General features: G+C 36.6%; 1 protein-coding gene across 1 annotated transcript in view; it reads right to left on the bottom strand.

Annotated features, from left to right (window-relative positions):
• Nucleotides 1-4,902: 4,902 nt before the first annotated feature.
• ALKAL1 (ALK and LTK ligand 1) overlaps nucleotides 4,903-18,122 on the bottom strand; it is a 36,591-nt gene continuing 23,371 nt past the window's right edge. The window contains exons 3-6 of the mRNA XM_039390426.1: nucleotides 14,347-14,400; nucleotides 10,814-10,894; nucleotides 8,481-8,557; nucleotides 4,903-5,558 (exon numbers count right to left, since the gene is read on the bottom strand). Of these exons, the coding sequence (XP_039246360.1) occupies nucleotides 8,493-8,557; nucleotides 10,814-10,894; nucleotides 14,347-14,400 (200 nt within the window). The 3' untranslated portion in view covers nucleotides 4,903-5,558; nucleotides 8,481-8,492. The remainder of the gene's footprint in view (nucleotides 5,559-8,480; nucleotides 8,558-10,813; nucleotides 10,895-14,346; nucleotides 14,401-18,122) is intronic.

Below are 18,122 nucleotides of genomic sequence, written 5' to 3'. Positions count from 1 at the left end.
TGCCCTGGCAGCTGCACAATTCATGTAAGAGAGGTACAAGAAGGAACTCTTTAAGAGCAGGCGAAATTTAAGACCCTTCTCTCCCATATTGAAAACTTCAGCCTCTGATGTCAGTAGTGTCATTTACTGCCTTTCTTTGTGGTATAGGAATGTGAGAGACCTCATAATATGCAGAATTAAGCTATTATAGGAAGGCATCTTATAATCCTTTAAATAACAAAATTTAATAAATATAATTGAGTCCCATAATAAAATTGTTAAAAACTTCAATTAGAAAACTGTTTCAGAATCTGACAGTTAATTTAATTAGGGGTTTAGAACATTTCAAAACATCATCCTGAAGTTTGTCCCCCAACCAACTCCTGTAGAATACGTTATCATATAGATTTTTCAGACAGTGAATAATGACGAGGAGTTAATGATTTGCACTGTATGGGAATGGCAGTAAAGATGTGGAGATCATGTGAGGACAAATTATTCCCATTGAAGGTGCTAAATAGCTCAAGTTCACAGAAGTTTAAAGATACAAAACCTTTCAGTAGCATTTCCATATAGCATATTTTCTTGCACCACCCACTAAGATTTAACACATAATTGACATAAGTTTATTGTGTCCAATGAAAGACGAGAAGATCATTAAAGATATAGCTATACTGAGTGCTAGTTGGAAAACAATAGCTAATAAAACCTTCAAATGAACTTACAACATAAGAGGCAATAATTATATCAGTATATGTATTAAAAAGGTAAAGGTACAGGTTATGGTTTCAATAGATCAGCAGAATAAGGTATAAGGTACACCATACATAAGCCAGTAGGGTGTGGAATCCAAATGCTCAGTGCCTGTGTCTCTTTTAGCACCTTGTTTCTTATCCTGTGCTCTATAGTATCCTCCCTGCACATACTATACATTAACGTCATGCCATTTTTAGCAGCAGTTTTGATCTTCTCACAGGAATTTCCCATGCAAGCTATTTTCTCCAAATCAACAGCCATGTTAAACCCTGCCAGTTCCTGATTGCCATAGATCCTAAAGGAGAGGATCTATGGCTTTTTTCTTGTACTGTCTCACTCCAGGTGTCAGGAAAATTACCAAAGAGCACTGAGTACCAGTTCTACCACATTCCCAGGAAGCTAACCACATAGAAATAGCAAGGTCCAGGCTCCCTGACAGAAGGAATGTTGTAGCACTGAGGCAGGTGGCATGAAGGAGCTCTATCAGTAGTGTAGACAGAACTGGTATATATCCTGTTGAGTTCCTTGTGCAGTCAGATGCAAGCAGTTGTCACAGCTTATCTCCACACTCCAATTTTTAAATGTTGGTACAGTCCTACCCGGGAACCGAATGAAGGCAAATAGCAAAAGCAGCAGTTTGGGTGCTGGCCCCATGAGCTCAGGAAATTTGTGGGGGCAAACATCAGCTTGTCTTATATAACCAAAAGCACGTTGGGAGGGAATAAATACATACGTCCCTATCCCTTCGTCTGAATAATGCGCAAAGTTGCTATGGAGAATACGTTCAAGATTTATACCTAAACATTCAAGGTGCTGTGCAGAAAATGCATGAGTTATATAGCTTCTGATATCTTCTAGTTGAAGCAGGGAGGACATTGTAAGGCAGAGGTATATTTACTGGGAGAACCAGGCTTCGAAATGTTTGTTCACTTTCTTAGCGCTCTCTTATGACCAAATGCAAAATATAGTCCCCTCTTATGAAGCAAGATCAAAAATTTATCAATCTTAAATATGTTGTTGATGATAAGTCAGGGTATCAAAGATGAAAGTTGACTTGTAGAAGTTTGCCAATAGACCTTAAGATGAGTGACAGGGCAATGATGAAAATAATAAATTCAATCTGGATAATCATAAAGCATTACATATGAAAAAAGTCATATCTTGTACACACATTTAATGATGGGCTTTGATCCAACATTTCCTAAGATCTCAAAGTGAGATATTTCCATGAAAACATAAGTTCATTGTTCAGTCGTAATTAAAGTGAATGTTAGTAGAAAAGAAATATCATTTACATAAATTGGAAACATTTATTTTATGTGCTATTTAGAAAATGTGTTCGAACAGAGTCAAATGTGATAAATGGAGTTCATACTGCAGAGAACAGAAGACTACTGCAAAATGTGCTTCATAAGTAAGAGTGTATTACCATCAGAGAATATTTCAAATAAAGATACCAGTTTTATTTGTAATAAATGAGTTAGTAATCATTCCTTGAACTCGTTGCTTCATCTATAAAATGCAAAACTTACCATATTCAATGTAAAACTGGACAGCAGTTTTAATGACAGGACTATTTTTTTCAGAAGAAATGTCTTTAGTAAGAGGGCACAAAAATTTTCTGATATTGCAAGTACTCAATCAGCTACTAAAGCAAAGGGCAAAATTATCACACTTTCATAGAATTATGGGAGTGATAAGGACAAATGAGCACCAAAGTTAAATTAGTTACACTCATTACATTATGTAATGTACTTACATTAATAAAACTCTACATGGATGGTAAAGTGACACTGATATGGTTGAAAAAAATACACATCCTTGGGTCAAAAAGCAAAGTGCATGCTATCAAATGGTATAAACTTGTCTGTCAAATTATTTAAGAATTATTGTCTTACAGTGAAGTTACACTCTGTTCTTTCTGTGGTACATTTTTAATGATAATGGTTTATATCTGATTTTTTTTAATACCTCTCTGTGAGCAGATGATAAGGCTTTCATAATCATGGAGACAGTGAGGAGGTTGTATCCAAGACTGGGTGGTAAGTTCAGCTATTATATGGTTGAAGGAGGAAAGAAATTGAATTAGGCCAGCAGCAATTATCAGCATAGGGAATTTAATCCCATGCTCCATAGTATTAAGTGTTGCCTACCCTCACTCTTTATTTGTACCCCTCCTTTATTTCTAAACATCTTTCCCAGCTCAGATCCAGAGCAGGTAGCCCCTGACTATGGGATGATGGGAGCAGTGGGACATATGTTAGGCAGATACTTTCTTTCCCAGCGTGGCAGGCACTGATCCTAGTCTTCTGCACCAACTAGTTGTCACAGCTCAGAGTCTCTCGTGCCAAACGACCTTGTGTTGGGTAGTTGTGACACATCTGTGAGCAGCGTCTCTGTTTCTGCTGACCAATGCAAGCTTCTGACCCAGGTGAATTAGAGATCCCACGGTGGAGAAGGAGGATCAGGTGGGATAAAAGGAATGTCTGTGAGGTGCTTATTTCTGAGGCTAGGTTGAAATAATCAGGATTCCTATATCTCCTGTGCCCATTGTATTCGTCTGTCTGGTCAACAAGTTTCAACTTCACCCATTTTCTCCCACAGCTGAAAACCAATATAGCCATTTATAAAATTTTTTAGATAAAATCTGAGCACTTATTCGTGTTGTTGTTTTACATTCATGTTACTCTGCCATCACTTTTAGTAGTCTTCTCAGTAGGTGACCAGTCCCCGTGTTGAAGGTGATTCTGACAACCAACTAACCCAACAAACAAAAACAACAACCAAAAAACCCCCAACAGTTTCTCTGCTTCAACTTTCATTATTTTCAGTCTCTTGAGGAGAGAATGAAGAAACTTTTTTAAAAATTGGGAAGTAAGCACACCAGAGTAGAAATATAAAACAAGAGTAAAGACAAATGCTTTTCTTGGAATTTCTGATTGTCTGTTCTAAGCCTTATCCTTTTTTCTCTGGCTAAAGTGTTTTGGCTGATAATCCTTCTATGTAGTATTTTACTCACAAACAGGAATATCCATCTCACTATTCAACCACTAGGATTTCCCATATGCTACTGTACCTTCAGCATGAATAATGCCTCCAACACGGATTAGAAGGAGACTTGAAAACGTTGCTCTTACCAAAAGAACATGATGTCAGAAAGGTTGAAAACCAACCCAATTAATCACAAATAAAAATAGCACAGGACAACCTTCTAGCTGGGACTACAAAGGGAGTAACTATTTCAATGGCCATAACTAAGGAGTTGGTTAGAAACAGGTGCTGTAAGAAATTCTTGCCCAAATAGAACATCACAGTACCTGCAAGAGTTGTGGGTTGGACGGCCTAGTGCGTCAGAGGACACTGCACAACTTCGGTGTTGAAACACACTGAGTAAAATAGAAACATGAAGGAAAATCCCTTTGGATAATAAGGCAGCTATTTGTTATTTGACTCAAAATCCCAGGGCAGAATTTTCCCACTATTCTGTACACAGAAAAGTGTTGGCCATAGAAGTTAAGGGACTCATAAAGCCCACAGTGAGAGAAAGGATAGAGATAACATCTAACCTGAAGGGATTATTTTGAACGGTCAATAAATCTCAAGAACTGTGATTTGAGCACAGTAATCAATGTGTGTTGTCAATTACTCTGGGCCTGACCATAAGAACCTCACTTCATACTTAGTTCTTTGTAAAGCAATCATATAATCTTGCAATAAAAGACATGAGACAAATGGATAGTAAATGTTACCAACGCAATTCGATTTTAAATAAAAAATATGTAGCAGTTGTGGTTTGGATTCTTCCCAAATAGTTAAGATTGATGTGTCACCTGCCAAATTCATCCATTATACCCCTTGGCATTATGATATTATTCTTTAAAGCATTTTCTCTTCTATTGGACTATTTTATTACCCTCTTTTCATCCTCACCGATGGTTTCTATTGTTCACACTGTGGGAGCATGATGTATTTTTGTTTACACCTCATTCAGCTGCAGAATAAATGGCTGAATAAAGTTTACTACTTGAAAATTAAATGCTGTAAAATACTAAACCCACAAGTTTGAATTTCTCGGTGGAAAATTATTTGAAGTTCACCAGAACAGATTAAAATTATATATTAAATAAGTGACCTCTTAGTAAATAAATAAAACCTCTTGTAAAATAGTTTATTTTTATGTTCTTTATTCCACCAAAACTGCATTGCAGTTTTCCAGTCTTTATATTTACATTATTTGCAACTCTTTCCATAAGTGCCAGTACAAATGTAACCGATGAAAATCCAGAATAGTCATACAAATGTTCCTGAAAGCAAGGTGCATTTCTGAGCAAATTTTTTTCCAATGTGCAATAATATATATGTATATATTAACAAAGCTTCATAATATAAAATATCTTCCATGGCAAGTAAAACTTCCCCACTTACAGCTTATTCAGATTTCAGTTACATAGACTTCTGCATTTCAAGTTAGTGCAAATAATGAGAGTAAGAGCCTGAGCAGAACAATGTAAATACAATGGAACAAGAGAAACAGCAAAATTTTACCAGCTCCCTGCATATGGTTATAACATTTAATCAGTATATCATTAGTATTCTTTATATACAATGTATTTAAATAATTGGTTTGTCTGAACTACAGGCAACAAATTTACAAAATAAAATAATGTTTCACACAAATATGGAATGTCCAACAAATATATGAAAATAAAATGCATCTAGTAACAAAATGTTGTAAATCAAAAAGGTAAAAGACATCTTCTCCATTTTTTGAAGATTTCAAGGCACTTTCTTGGCAAATCAGAATTCTCTCCTTGGTAGAAAGTCTGCAAGAGAAAAGGACATGCCATTTTATATCTAATTTCAAACCAGAGAGGCAGAACGCTTAGTTTATTTCTGTTCATAAATCACAGTTTCCTGCAGATTGCATAAATCTTAACTCCAGAATGCCAGTGAGTCTTGCCCTCCCTGAACACTAATGGGTTTTGCCGTGACAAATCCTCAGTGTCCATGCCAAGAGGTTTAACAGATAATGGTCTGTGCTGCTCCATCTTGCAGGGATATTTCCCACGCACATAGTCACGTGCGTTTCTATATTCTGGGTTTTATCAAAGGCTTTACTTCCATTTGCAAAGATCTGAATTAGGAAAAAAAAATAATCAAATCCACCCAAACCTCCAAAAGTCATAAGGGCAGAAACGTGCCGCAGCATATGCCTGGTACCCCGGCCCGGGAGCCATCCCAGAGGATGCCCAGGGCCCGGAACCGCGCCCCCCCGCCGGGCCTGTCCATGGTGCTGAAACATCGCGCCGCAGCCTGCGCTACCAGATCCCATGGGAAGATGATGGGCTTTCCCCAAGCAAAACTTCATTACGAAGAGAAAAAGACCACGTCTCCTTTGTGTACCTGGCCATTCAAAGCGAGGAAGGAAAAGATTTGCATAATAGCACCGTAATTCATTTTTATGAGGAAAAGGCAGTCTATTTTAGTACTGGCAGGAGAAACGCTTGAAAATAGCTGTCAGTTCTTCGAGTGAGAGCAACCTTTTGCAAGGCAACCAAGAATATTCAGGTCTCTCTCAGATGTTTAAGTGAAGGCAAATTCCCTTACAGGTAACAGGATCTATGACCCTGTCCTCTCTAAGCTAGTGTGAGGGTGGTGAGAAAAACAGATTCTCCATGCCAAAAGATGGAGTAGAAGCAATCACAGAATCATGCTAGAAATTTTGTGTTATCGAGGGATGAACATGTGTAACTCCTTTGCTTCACTCTCTGTTTGGAGGGAAGAGAGAGCAACTCCTGCTACCCTTCATCCTTCTCAGGAAAATCTTTCCATTCCAAGAAGTATTGGATATGAGTAAACATGAAGATCTGAGGCTGTTTTATTTATAGTGAAAACTAACCACTCTGCTTGGTGGAGGAACAGGGTGAGGGAGCACAGAGACAGCTGGGAAACACTCAGATCATAGCTCTACTTTTCCTTTAATTTTTTCTCTATTTTTAACAAAGTAGAGAGAAAGCCAGCCTAGATACAAGTTTAAGTGAACACAGTCCACATGATCTGCTAGCAATGCTTACCATTTAAAACCTCCCCTCCCCATTTGTCATGTCTTTGAGTGTATTTTTGGCAGGCAAATTAAAACACCTGGCTTTGAAAATCCTAGCAACTTTTGATCCTTTTGTATTTTAAAGATGGAAATAGAATGAGATAGATGCTTCTGTAGTGCGGATATGTAGGTAGATCTTTGACTCATCCTCTTGAAAGAAAAAGAAAAAAAGCATTAGAACACCCAGAAATCTTTCTGAAAGCCCTGATACATGAATCCAGAGGTGTAAACAGATACAGATGAGGGGAAAACGCAGACTAAATAGGCAAAAGTAGAGAAAAGAAAAGTGTGCTAGGATGTTGGAGAAAGTTGAGTTTTGAAAGAGAACACTAATAAACAAATATGAATTTAGGCTTTTTTTTTTTTTTTTTTTTTTTTTTTTTTTTTTTTTTTTTTTTTTTTTTTTTTTTTTTTTTTTTTTTTTTTTTTTTTTTTTTTAATAGGGAATTTGGAAAAGGATTCCTGCCTTTAGTCATGAAAAGGAGATTCAGGCAAAGTAATGAGATCCCTAGTCAATCTCCAGTTCAGTGCCCTTGATATATTCATAAGCATCTGCAAGACATGGAAGGCAAGAGTCCAAACAGATTGAAAATAGTTAAGAAAAGAGGAAGAGAAAGAAATTATGTCATTTATTTCTCAACACTGAAATATTGCCCTATTCTTTAAAGCATTTTCTCACAACCACCAAAATGAATCCCACCTCCACTTGGAAATCATTTCAGCTAACACTGACTCATATCCTACTCTTCCTTTCTTATTCTTGATTAACATGAATTGAAGTCTTAATGCAGGAAGAAATGACATACACAACTCCCCCAAACTCCAAGCTTGCAGTATTTGTGAGGCAGAGGTGGTGAAAAGAAACAATCTTTAAAGAAATTTAAATAAATTAAATACATTGATTTTATACATTTTCTTGGTCAGAAATAATAGTGTTGTTTTTCAAATTAACCTTTGAAAGTGTAACGATCTTATTGATATTCAAACAATAGGAGAAAACAGTTCACTTGAAGATGTTCCTTATGCCAGTGACAATGCTGTTTAAATAACACACTTAACATGCTATTCATAATCAAGAATGGACTGGTTTCTTCCACAGACTGTTAAGTGAAGCCTTTAGCTTTGTCACATCTTTATGTGCAATGTGTTTGCATCACCATGAAGTGGCATTAACTTTACAGAAATTCTCAGGAGACCACTTGGGAATGAAAAGGGGTCCTGGAGATTAATGAAGTGACCCCTTACCTATGAAAATTGCACTGGTAGACCTGAGACAAAGACATTCTGTTTCTTCTATGATTTAACAAAAAAGCCCTCTGCAGAATGGCCTTAAATAAATGTGTTGATGAAGTCTTCAGCATTTTTCTTTCACCAACCAGATTCCTTCTTGAAATTTTGAACAGGAAGAGGTCACCCAATGCATAATTATGGACTGTGGTGTCACAAGTGACTTACAGGAAAGTACAGTGGGGCCTTTCAGAGTATCTGTGCTTCTATGTATTCCCACAAGGAACCAGTGAGTCCTGCAATGCCAAAGCACTCTCTTAATACCACATTTTTGTATGCACATATGTTACAAGTGTGAAGTGAACCACTAGACGATTCCACAAATAAAAAAATGAGTGGGGAAAATGATACTTACATAGCAAACATCCTAGGACTGTGTACACAAAGGGCTCGTTGCTAATCTTGTTAGCAACCTTGCACACCTTTTGTAATCTATAAAACAAAATTACCCAAAGTAATAATGAATCTCTGTTGCCAGACAGAATTTCAGATGCTCTACACAGTGAAACTGTTATCTGATGGGAATTTGTGAAATTATGTGTGCAAGATGCAATATTAGATTGTACCTCGTCCCAGCCAAGGCTCTGGGGAATGTGAGTGATGGTGGAAGGTAAATTTCTACCAGGTGGTTTCCTTCTAGGATGTGGAAGATCAGGTTCAACTCCCAATTTTATGTGAAGAAATTTAACTCATTAACTGGGAGGCTATTCTAACTAGCAGTCCATGACACAGTAGGAAGTCAGGCTGTTTCACTTAGTATTAACCCTAATGGAAATCCGTACATCTCTTAATCATCAGACTAGAGATACTAGTCTCTCACTTCCAATCTTCCAATCCCTCCCTCTTGCGCCCTTGGTTCAAACCACCACTTGGTTCAAGACCCTAAGTCACTTCCATCCTTTCTGACTGTGATAACAAGAAACACTTAGGCACTATTTTATTCTCTTACTTGATAGATATTTTAATAAAACTTAATATAAACTATACCAAACAACAAGAAACTGAATGCTAACCCAGTTTCAATTCCTCAGGGAATATTTTTGCATTTTAACATGTAACCATGTAACATGTATTTTTACATGTAACCATGTCAGGAGGAGAGGAAGTAACTCACCCTCAAACAACCTATGGTGTCTGAGGTGTTTCTGAAAGAAAATAACAAGTCTCCCTAAAGAGATAAAAAAAGACCTGGGCTATGATCAACCTTGGTAGCAACTCTAAAACCTGAGTGCTGGAAAAGGTGAAGACAATTCTGAAGATTTAGTTCTCCCTTTTAGAACTACAGAACATTTCAGGTTGAATGTAACTCAGTGTCTGCCTTGGGTTTTGTGAATATAAGGGAGAAAAAACACTCTGATTTGTTTTTTTATTTTGCTTTTTTTTTGTTGTTTTAATAAATTAAACATAAGTTCTTCACACCATTCTAATCATAGTCTTGTTTGTAATTTTTTTTAAAAAAAACTATTTAATTAGAAGAGAAATAATATGATTGTGTTTCTTTACAAATAAAGTGAAGCACTCAGGCAATACACAGGAATCCAAATAATATCCACATACTCTGGATCCATGTATCAAAGCATACAACATGCAACTTGCATCATATTTTTGTTATTTTTGTTATGCATCATGTAATAGATAGATGCCTAGCCTACTCATGCCTCCTTAGAAAGTTATATGTATACTTTTGAGGATCAACCATGCACATTCCAGCTTCTGATACGTGTAAAGGTAGATGGAGATGAGGGCTGCTCCATCCCCTTTCAAAGGTTGGATCCTCTGAGGTGCTGAGCCATGATGAGAGAGCATTGTAGCTGCTCACAAACAGTGCTTCTAAGTAATGCAGTCAAAAAGTGTCATTGTTCTTTCATGTTAAATACTGAAAAGCTTCTAAAGCACCCTGGTCCATAGTTTGTGCTTACAAATCACTAATGAGACTCACATTCTCTAAATAAAAGATATTGTGTGTTTTTCACTCACTTTCTTTGAATTGTCCATTGCACTAGAGAATGTGTAAGCAATTTCTATTTAAGGGGTTTACGTTTTGTTTTGGGGTTTTTGTTTCTTTTTGTTTGTTTTATCCATTCAATAACATCTTGGAACACTTATTTTTCGGTCCTTCTGACAAAATTACATTCAGGCTGTGTTAAAGCAAAGTTTCTTGTAGATCTCATAGGAGAATGTTGTTTGGTAAGAACTGAAAGTATCAATAACAGAAATGACACATCAATTGATTTTATGTTGTTTAAAAATGGGTATATAATAGAAAATTATCCTCACAAGTTAAAATATGCTAAAACCCCAAAATATAACCATACTATCGAGCATTAAGAGAAGGTAAAGAATGGTTCAGTTTTATCTTATTGTACAAGTTAATAAGTAAAGCTAAAGGAAGCAGGAAGGAAATATGGCTTCATATCTGCCCTCTGCCTAAGCATGCCCTATGTTTTTTTCAGAGTGTAGTTTTCCTTTCATTTATTTCAGTCTCACTTTGAAGGAATTCCATGATATTCAGCTGAAGGTAAGTGTATTAACAGAAAATCTTTGTATATTAGAGGACCTTGGGTATGTTTTGTAGCATAGTGCTAAACAGCAACTGTTACAAAAGGACCAGGACACCAAACAGTAGAAAAAGTTGGCTGCTTTTAAACAAGTATCACAGCTAGCATTAGCAGGTACTTTGCTACTTACAGGTTGGCGTTGAGCAGTCCCTTGTGTTGTGATACAGTCGATGAAAGTGCTTGCTACACTCTGATGAAAATGTGACTGGCCCTGTTTGAAAGTAATCAGGAATTAACCACAAGCTCTTGGTGTCATTGCTCTGCAGCTTCAATGAATGACAACACATAGAATTAAGTTCCTTTTCTCTTGACTAAAATTGCATTTAGTCTTTTACTATGCCTTAAGCAACTATGATGCAACAGGTATAATAATGTTACTGAAGTAACAGAAAGAAATATTATTGCAATGCCTTTATGGTCATGATATGAGAAACAGAAGAATGACCCGTGGAAATGATGGGCTGGCTTAGCCTTGAAATTCCAGTAATTAAAAAGTAGCAGTAAAATTTCTTATATGGTGAAAAATAGAAAGGTGCAACTACAATAGAATTTAGTTGACTCAGTAGCTGTCAGTAGTCTTATTTAAAAGTAACAGTGCATCTGGAATGCAGATATTACTTCTAAAAATAAATAAAAGCAACATTTTAAGCAAATATGAGTTTCTAATCTCTGGAAAAATGAAGTACTGTCATGTACTAATGCTTCTAATTTGCACATAGATGGTTTTTGAAGTTCTTAATATACAGTGTGGGTGTTGAGGAAAAAAACATGACAGCTGAATAACATCTAGGAACCTGATCTGTTAAAATAATCCTAGTAAGAAAGGATGTAGATGTGCAGTGGGCAAGATGTGTTTCATTTTTTGGATTAGGTAAACCCCTATGTGCCCAGGATATAATGTGCTGCTCCCTCCTCTGGGTATAGAGTGTCATCTGCTTACGCTAATATTTGATAAGAAAGGTGTCCCTGCTCATAGCAAGGGGGTTGAAACTAGGTGACCTGTATGGTGCCTTACAACCCAAACCATTCTATGGTTCTATGATTCTATAAAAACATTATAGAATGTCAAAGCTATCAACTTGCCAAAGAGCCCTTCCATAACTGCTGATGGCCCTGGGAAAGTATTACTGATGACACTGAAGTTGCAGAGAGCAAAAATGTAATACTTGCATCCTGTAACCTGCTTAGCAAGACTATCACTGACAGCTGGGGATGAGTGTCCTGTGATCTGGACAGAAAACACTGACATATTGATATTAACTAAGACTAAATTTAAATCTAAATTCAGCACAAATAGGAACCCTGAACAAGAATAGCCTGTTTCAGGCAATGCTGCAAAAAGATCTACAGGGAGCACACTGTGTCATCTAACTTTCCTGTCAGAGGAAATAGTAAGCATTTCTGGGCAAAAATTTACTTATTTCATAGCTTGAAAGGTGGTTTATTAGCCTGGTAAAATATACCAAGCTAATTCTCTCTGTATAGTGAAGCCAAACTGCCATGAGCTCAAGAGAAGATTCCTCTCTATGACAGTGAACACACTTGAAGATTACATATATTTTACAGAAGCACATGGACTTCATTAGATTTTTTCAGCCACAAATAAGGTTTTCAATAAACTGAAAAAGTAGCCTTTGCAACTTCGAACTGTAATATTGTTGCCATTTTTTGTCTGAGTAATTAGGCTCAAGAAAAAGTATGTAGTTTGAAATTACCCAGACTATGTTGAGACAACACTGGCTTTTGTCACTAAAGAAATTCTATGTCCCTTCAGACAACATATGGTTTTCTAGCTTTCTTCCCTGTCATCAAAAATAGGCTGTTGATTTTATTTGTGCCTTACAGAGCACTCTGTGTCAGCTGGTTTTTCAAGCTAAATTGATAGATTGCTTTATGACTCACAAGATTATTTATGATTTTTCCTAAAGTCAAGGACTGTTACATATGCTTCTTGTTTGGCTTTAAAATGTGTCTACTATTCTTGGCATACAAGAGGTATACAATAATTTTCTTAACTCTGAAACTGTAAAGATAATGGACTGTAAAGATAATGTTGATTTCAGTTTCTCTCCTTTTATTCACAACTTCATTAGTCTAGGATGTCCTAACTGTTGACCTAGGAAGGACTATAATTGAACAGTTTAATTAAAGAAAGTTGCTAGAAGAAGGATTATGATTGGAGGTGTAGGGAGAAATTCTGAGCCACCAAATAAACCTTCAGTATTTTAGAATGATCCTGCTTTCCTTATTCATTCCAGCTAATGTTAGTCAAATAATTTCAGCAATTTTGATGGCAACTACTCATGCAGAAAAGGATTATTAATTTAATGAATGGTTACAGAGACAGGCCTTCAATTATTTTTTTCTCTTTTCTATGATTTAGTACTCTCAAAATATATTCGGTAAAACTCATGGTTGTTTTTCACTGGTTTTGAGTAATGAAACTCATTCTGTAATCATTATTTAGCTTCCCCAGATTCTTATACTGAGCTTTTTATGGTAGCTGAGGAGTTTCTAAAGTTAAAAATTAAAAGGAAATGGATTATGTACTAACATAAACAAATCTTTCTTGTCTATCCTCCCCAGGAGAGGAATATTCACTACACAGCATAGCATAGTTTGAACCTCTAAGAAAATTTTTTTCTCATATGGACTGAAAATGGGCAGGTTCATAATTCTCTTGTTTACTGGCTCTGGCACATTTCCTGTACTTGCTCTTAGGTTACAGTTAGTCATTGGCAAAAAAATCCTTAAAGTTTTGCTTATCCCAAAGATTTAAGTACACTTCCCCCATGCAAAAGAGACTACAAATTCCTTCCTTTCTTGTCAAGACTGCCTGAAATTTCCAGCAAAGAGGAAATGCATAATTATTTCCAATTCTCTTTTTCATGCTCCAGCTGCCAACTATTTCTCTATCTTTTATTTTTACTAATAAACTTGAAAATCACCAACAGATTTGCAGTGTGATATTTTGAGACCTTCATTTTCCGGAATTACAGAACAGTTGGAACTGGAGAGTAAAGTATCAGTGGAAGCACCTTGCCATTGGCAACTCTTATTGCATATATTCATAGGGTACAATATTTTTTCCAGTAGCTACAAAGAAAGTCCCAAAGGTAAGTGCATTATACAACTCCACCTTAGTTTTCAAGTCCATCATAAACTTTTATATTTGAAACAACAAGTTATCTTTCTTTTCTATTTACTCTGATTTAATCCTTCCTTTTTCTATTTGTTTCCATTGTTAAAATAAGCACCTGTATGTATACATTATGAGACAGATGCAAAATAGCTTCCCAGACGTGGTGAAAACTTGCTTGGACATACAGTTCTGTTTCTAAAAAATATGTGCAGTCCAATGAGAAGTTCTAAAATTACTGAATGTGAAAAAATAATGGAAAGCATCAATAGGATGATAAAAATTAAACAAAAGCTTTTAAACAATGTTTTAACTTAGCATGTTTTGAAAGTTATTTGATGCTAGTTAATTCAGTTAATTAGTCAACTAGAGTTTTTCAAAAATTTCTAGTCCCAGTATATGCATATTTAACTTCAAAAATGTTTGACTTGGTGCCGAGCCTCAAAACAAAAATAATGGTGTGACTCTTGTGGCTACTTAGAATAAGCACATGTAGGAAAATTATGAGCAGTCATCTGCCTTACCTGTAAAGTGTTTTATGAACTTGTCTTTTAGACTGGAATCTCTTGGAAAAATTTCTGAGAAGAGAAGAAAAAAGATGCATTTATGTAGCATAGAAATTACAATAAAAGCCCTGAAAGCATATTGTGCCAAGATGTCTGATGTAAAGAGACCAAATAGCTTCCCAAACTGACTATGAAATTAATTTTCATAGTTGTGGGTGGGTTGGTGGACGTGTAAACAACATTGTGAAGTATTTCAGGTAATTCACAGATAAATACCAAATGGTCATCCTAAAATGCACTATCAGATTTTCTGACAGTAATTTCTGCTCATCTTAGTTCTGATTGGGGTTATTAGTTTTGAAAGACCACAAATAATACAAATATATTACCATATTATGACAAATACATAAATCCCTTAACAAATCATGTAAAAATATAAACACACATTAAATACCATTTGCTGGGGTTTGAAATAACAAGTACCTGAAGAGAAAAGTCTACTAAAGATCACGCGGGCCATGCATATTTTTGTTGCACTAGTAGTCAAAAAATGGCTCTTGTCCTGTGAACACTGCTGAGAATTTTAACATTGCTCCCTTTCCATTTATGGCAATCTTTTCCTAAAAGTGCAAGACAGTAAAAGCCTCAGAACAGCCACAGGAACCACGAAGAACACAAACTAGAGGTAATACAAAAACTGAAGTCACTTTTTCTTTTTTTTTCAATAGGATGCTGCCTCTGCCTTATAGCAGAAAATTTCAATGCAAGTAAACATTCTAAGAACATGCCCCTCCAGCCACATAAATTCTCAACTGAAAAACTATTAAAAATTCTTGGGTAACTGTAATTATTGCTGCAGACAGTTACTGTATATAACAGCTGCATTTTATGTCAAATTCAAAAGAAATACCATTCTAAGCAGTATTACAGGGAACGTGATTAACTTCACAGCATTAGGACCTGCAGTTAAACATATTTATTCACTAAAAATATTTCCTTACAGCTAATGTAATTTTAAATCTTTTTATTCTCCTACTTTTTTTCATTTCCCCATCTGAATTAACATTTAGATCAGAAGATTGCAAGTTTTCATTCATAGTATAGGAAGATGTTGGTTATCTGCCAAGATAAATTCTTACCACTGGCTTTAGGCAGTTTCTCAGAGGTCAAATGAGTGTATTTTTAGGCTGGGATTTTAAGCTAAAATGCCCAAGCCTTATTGCAACTCAGCAATGTTAGGAGACCTACTTTTCTTCAGATTCTTCAAAAATATCAGTTTTAACTAACTTGATTCCTTATTACAGAAGAAATGCCATCCCTTCTCCATTAAACTTAGAATTTTACTGACATAAAATGTCAGGTAGCCTAAAATGACATGGAATAGGCAAAATGGGGAAACAACCTGTGTGAACTTCGAATGAGATGCCTCAAGTAGGCAAGTTCTGACGAATAACCGCAGCTTGGTGAAGGTTGGGCTAGGAACTGGCCGTTCTTGCTCTGACAAAGAACATTTAGACACAGGCCCTTTCAAAGTCCATAGAATTTGCTATGAGAACAGTAGCTGCCTTTTGCCCCATACGATTCTTTAGGAAAAATTTGTATACAGCCAAACCCCCACCCCTTAATGCCTAGAAGGTAAAATGGGAGAATTGATTTGATGCTCTGGCATTGCGAGCATAAAATTGCAGTTGTAGCCGTGTGGGTAAGCCTGAGAAGGAACATTGTAGAGTCTCCTTTCCACAAGTAACCCACACTGGCCCAAGGTTCACACCAGCCCAGCTTTGCCTTCCCAAAAGGGAAAACTAGGTCAGTTTTGTGTTGAAAAGCAGCTGAGTGATACTGCTTGCGTGCCTGCTGCTCCCCTGCTGTGGCTGCTGTCCCTCCGGGCAGCAATCAGCTTTTCAATGTAGGCCCATGTTTCAGCTTTCTTCAAGTGCTCGTTTTCTTAATAATACAGTGCATTTGCTGATCAAACACAACCAGTAAGCCCCCACCCCTGCACAAAAACAACCTAAGCTCATTTGTACAAGAATCACGGGTAGTGCAGGTTACTGGAACACTTCTGTCCGCTGGCTCTAATGGCAGAGGACTGAAGCCCCTGAACTATGAATTACCCAACACAAGCACAGTCATTTTCTTCCATCTTCCAGCAATGTAGACAAAGTCTGTCTGTACACAACTGTGAGGCTGAGGTCTCAAAGGACTTAGCATTTCAATCAAACTAATGAACATCTTTCAATAGAATATGTATCACTGACTCCTGATCACATTGCAGCCAGAAGTAGGATATCAAGTCCATACAGGATGCTTTTATAAAGCATCATGAGAGAGCCCCGACCTAGTTTTTCCTGGCTTATAACAAGCTCTTACTTACTCCAGTCATATTTCATGTGTTATCTATCATCTACTAAGGCAGGTAGCTTAATATCTATTCTCACAACGAATGCTCACATCCTCACAATGCAAGTAAAATTCCTTTAACATATTAATTTCACAAAAGAAAAGTGGAAACATTAATATAATAAGAAAGATTGGTAAAACTACAAAAGAAACAGGGAAATGAAAGAATAAAATGTTTTAAGTGTGAAATCCACATGAACAGGAAGTATTGAGTGGAGAGAGTTTACCCAATCCATTCTTTCCTCAAGACCATATTACACAAACTAGTAAAATACAGTCAGTATATACCCCATGGGATATAGGAACATTGTTCTTAATCAGCTGGGTGAATATTTAGACTGTGGCATTCTTGTGCCCAGGCTTACAAAATCTGCTCTGCTCACCAAAGAGAGTATATCTAAGTTAAAAGGCACTTGTGCTATTGACCCTCTGCATAATTCTGGGCATAATCTCAGTTTATAACCATAAATATAACCTTAGTTCAAGGATTTATTTCTTATTGATATTAGCACCTCTATGTGTATCCCTAGATAATTACTCATCTGGGGCAAAATGTTGCCAACTCCTCACCCCTTCCACAGACAGTAATGGCCATGGATGACTGTTAAATTGTGCAAGGACAGATCTGCCTACTGGATCTTCTCCCTAAAATAGTAGGAATATTTAAGGATAAATCTAGGGACAAGACAAATTTTGAGGTTTTTCCAGCTCTGCTTCACAGACAGAATGGTTAAGTTTATACAGCAAAGTTGATTCTAAACCATCCATATTATTAATTTTATCAAGATGACACTTCACAGAAGGTCTCACAGCTTCAGGTAAGAGGCGATTGGATCTGCCTGAGTTTTTCCCTATGCTGGGATAAATGGGATGATGGGAAGAGCTAGCAAGGTCTGAGCTAAGAATCAGTGAGCAACGGCTGCTCCATCTCCCCATTCTCACAGTTTGTTGTAAACTTTCTGAAGTTGATTTAAACCACTATTGTAAAGCTAATTCCCTAGAAAATTATTATGCAAGCTTTCCAGTTGTTATTCAACACCTGACAGCTGACATGAATGTTTAATTTTTCAGTAATTTGGGCACGATTGAAAAGAGGTGGAAGACTAAATAAACAACAGCCTGGTCTCAAGCATGTCCTCAGATTGTAACACAAGATATAGTTGCTTCCCCTTGGATGAGTCTTTTCACGTTTCTGTGTCCTCAGTTTCTCTATGTTTTAAGCTGTGACAGCAGGTGCTGATTTTTACCCTGGTTTGCACTGTCTCCAGTATCATTACACCATAATTGTGCCAGGAAAATTCATGTCCTGATGGAGTAAAAGTAACGAGCTGTGGCCCTGAAATATGCCAAATCCACACAACAGTTTGTTGACTTGGGACATGAAATCTCCACAT

Source organism: Pipra filicauda, unplaced genomic scaffold, assembly GCF_003945595.2.
Source record: "Pipra filicauda isolate LSUMZ 115617 unplaced genomic scaffold, ASM394559v2 scaffold81_size6448238_pilon, whole genome shotgun sequence".
NCBI classification, from domain to species: domain Eukaryota; kingdom Metazoa; phylum Chordata; class Aves; order Passeriformes; family Pipridae; genus Pipra; species Pipra filicauda.
The sequence above is the reverse complement of the archived record's forward strand: the minus strand, read 5'-3'. Positions and strand labels throughout refer to the sequence as shown.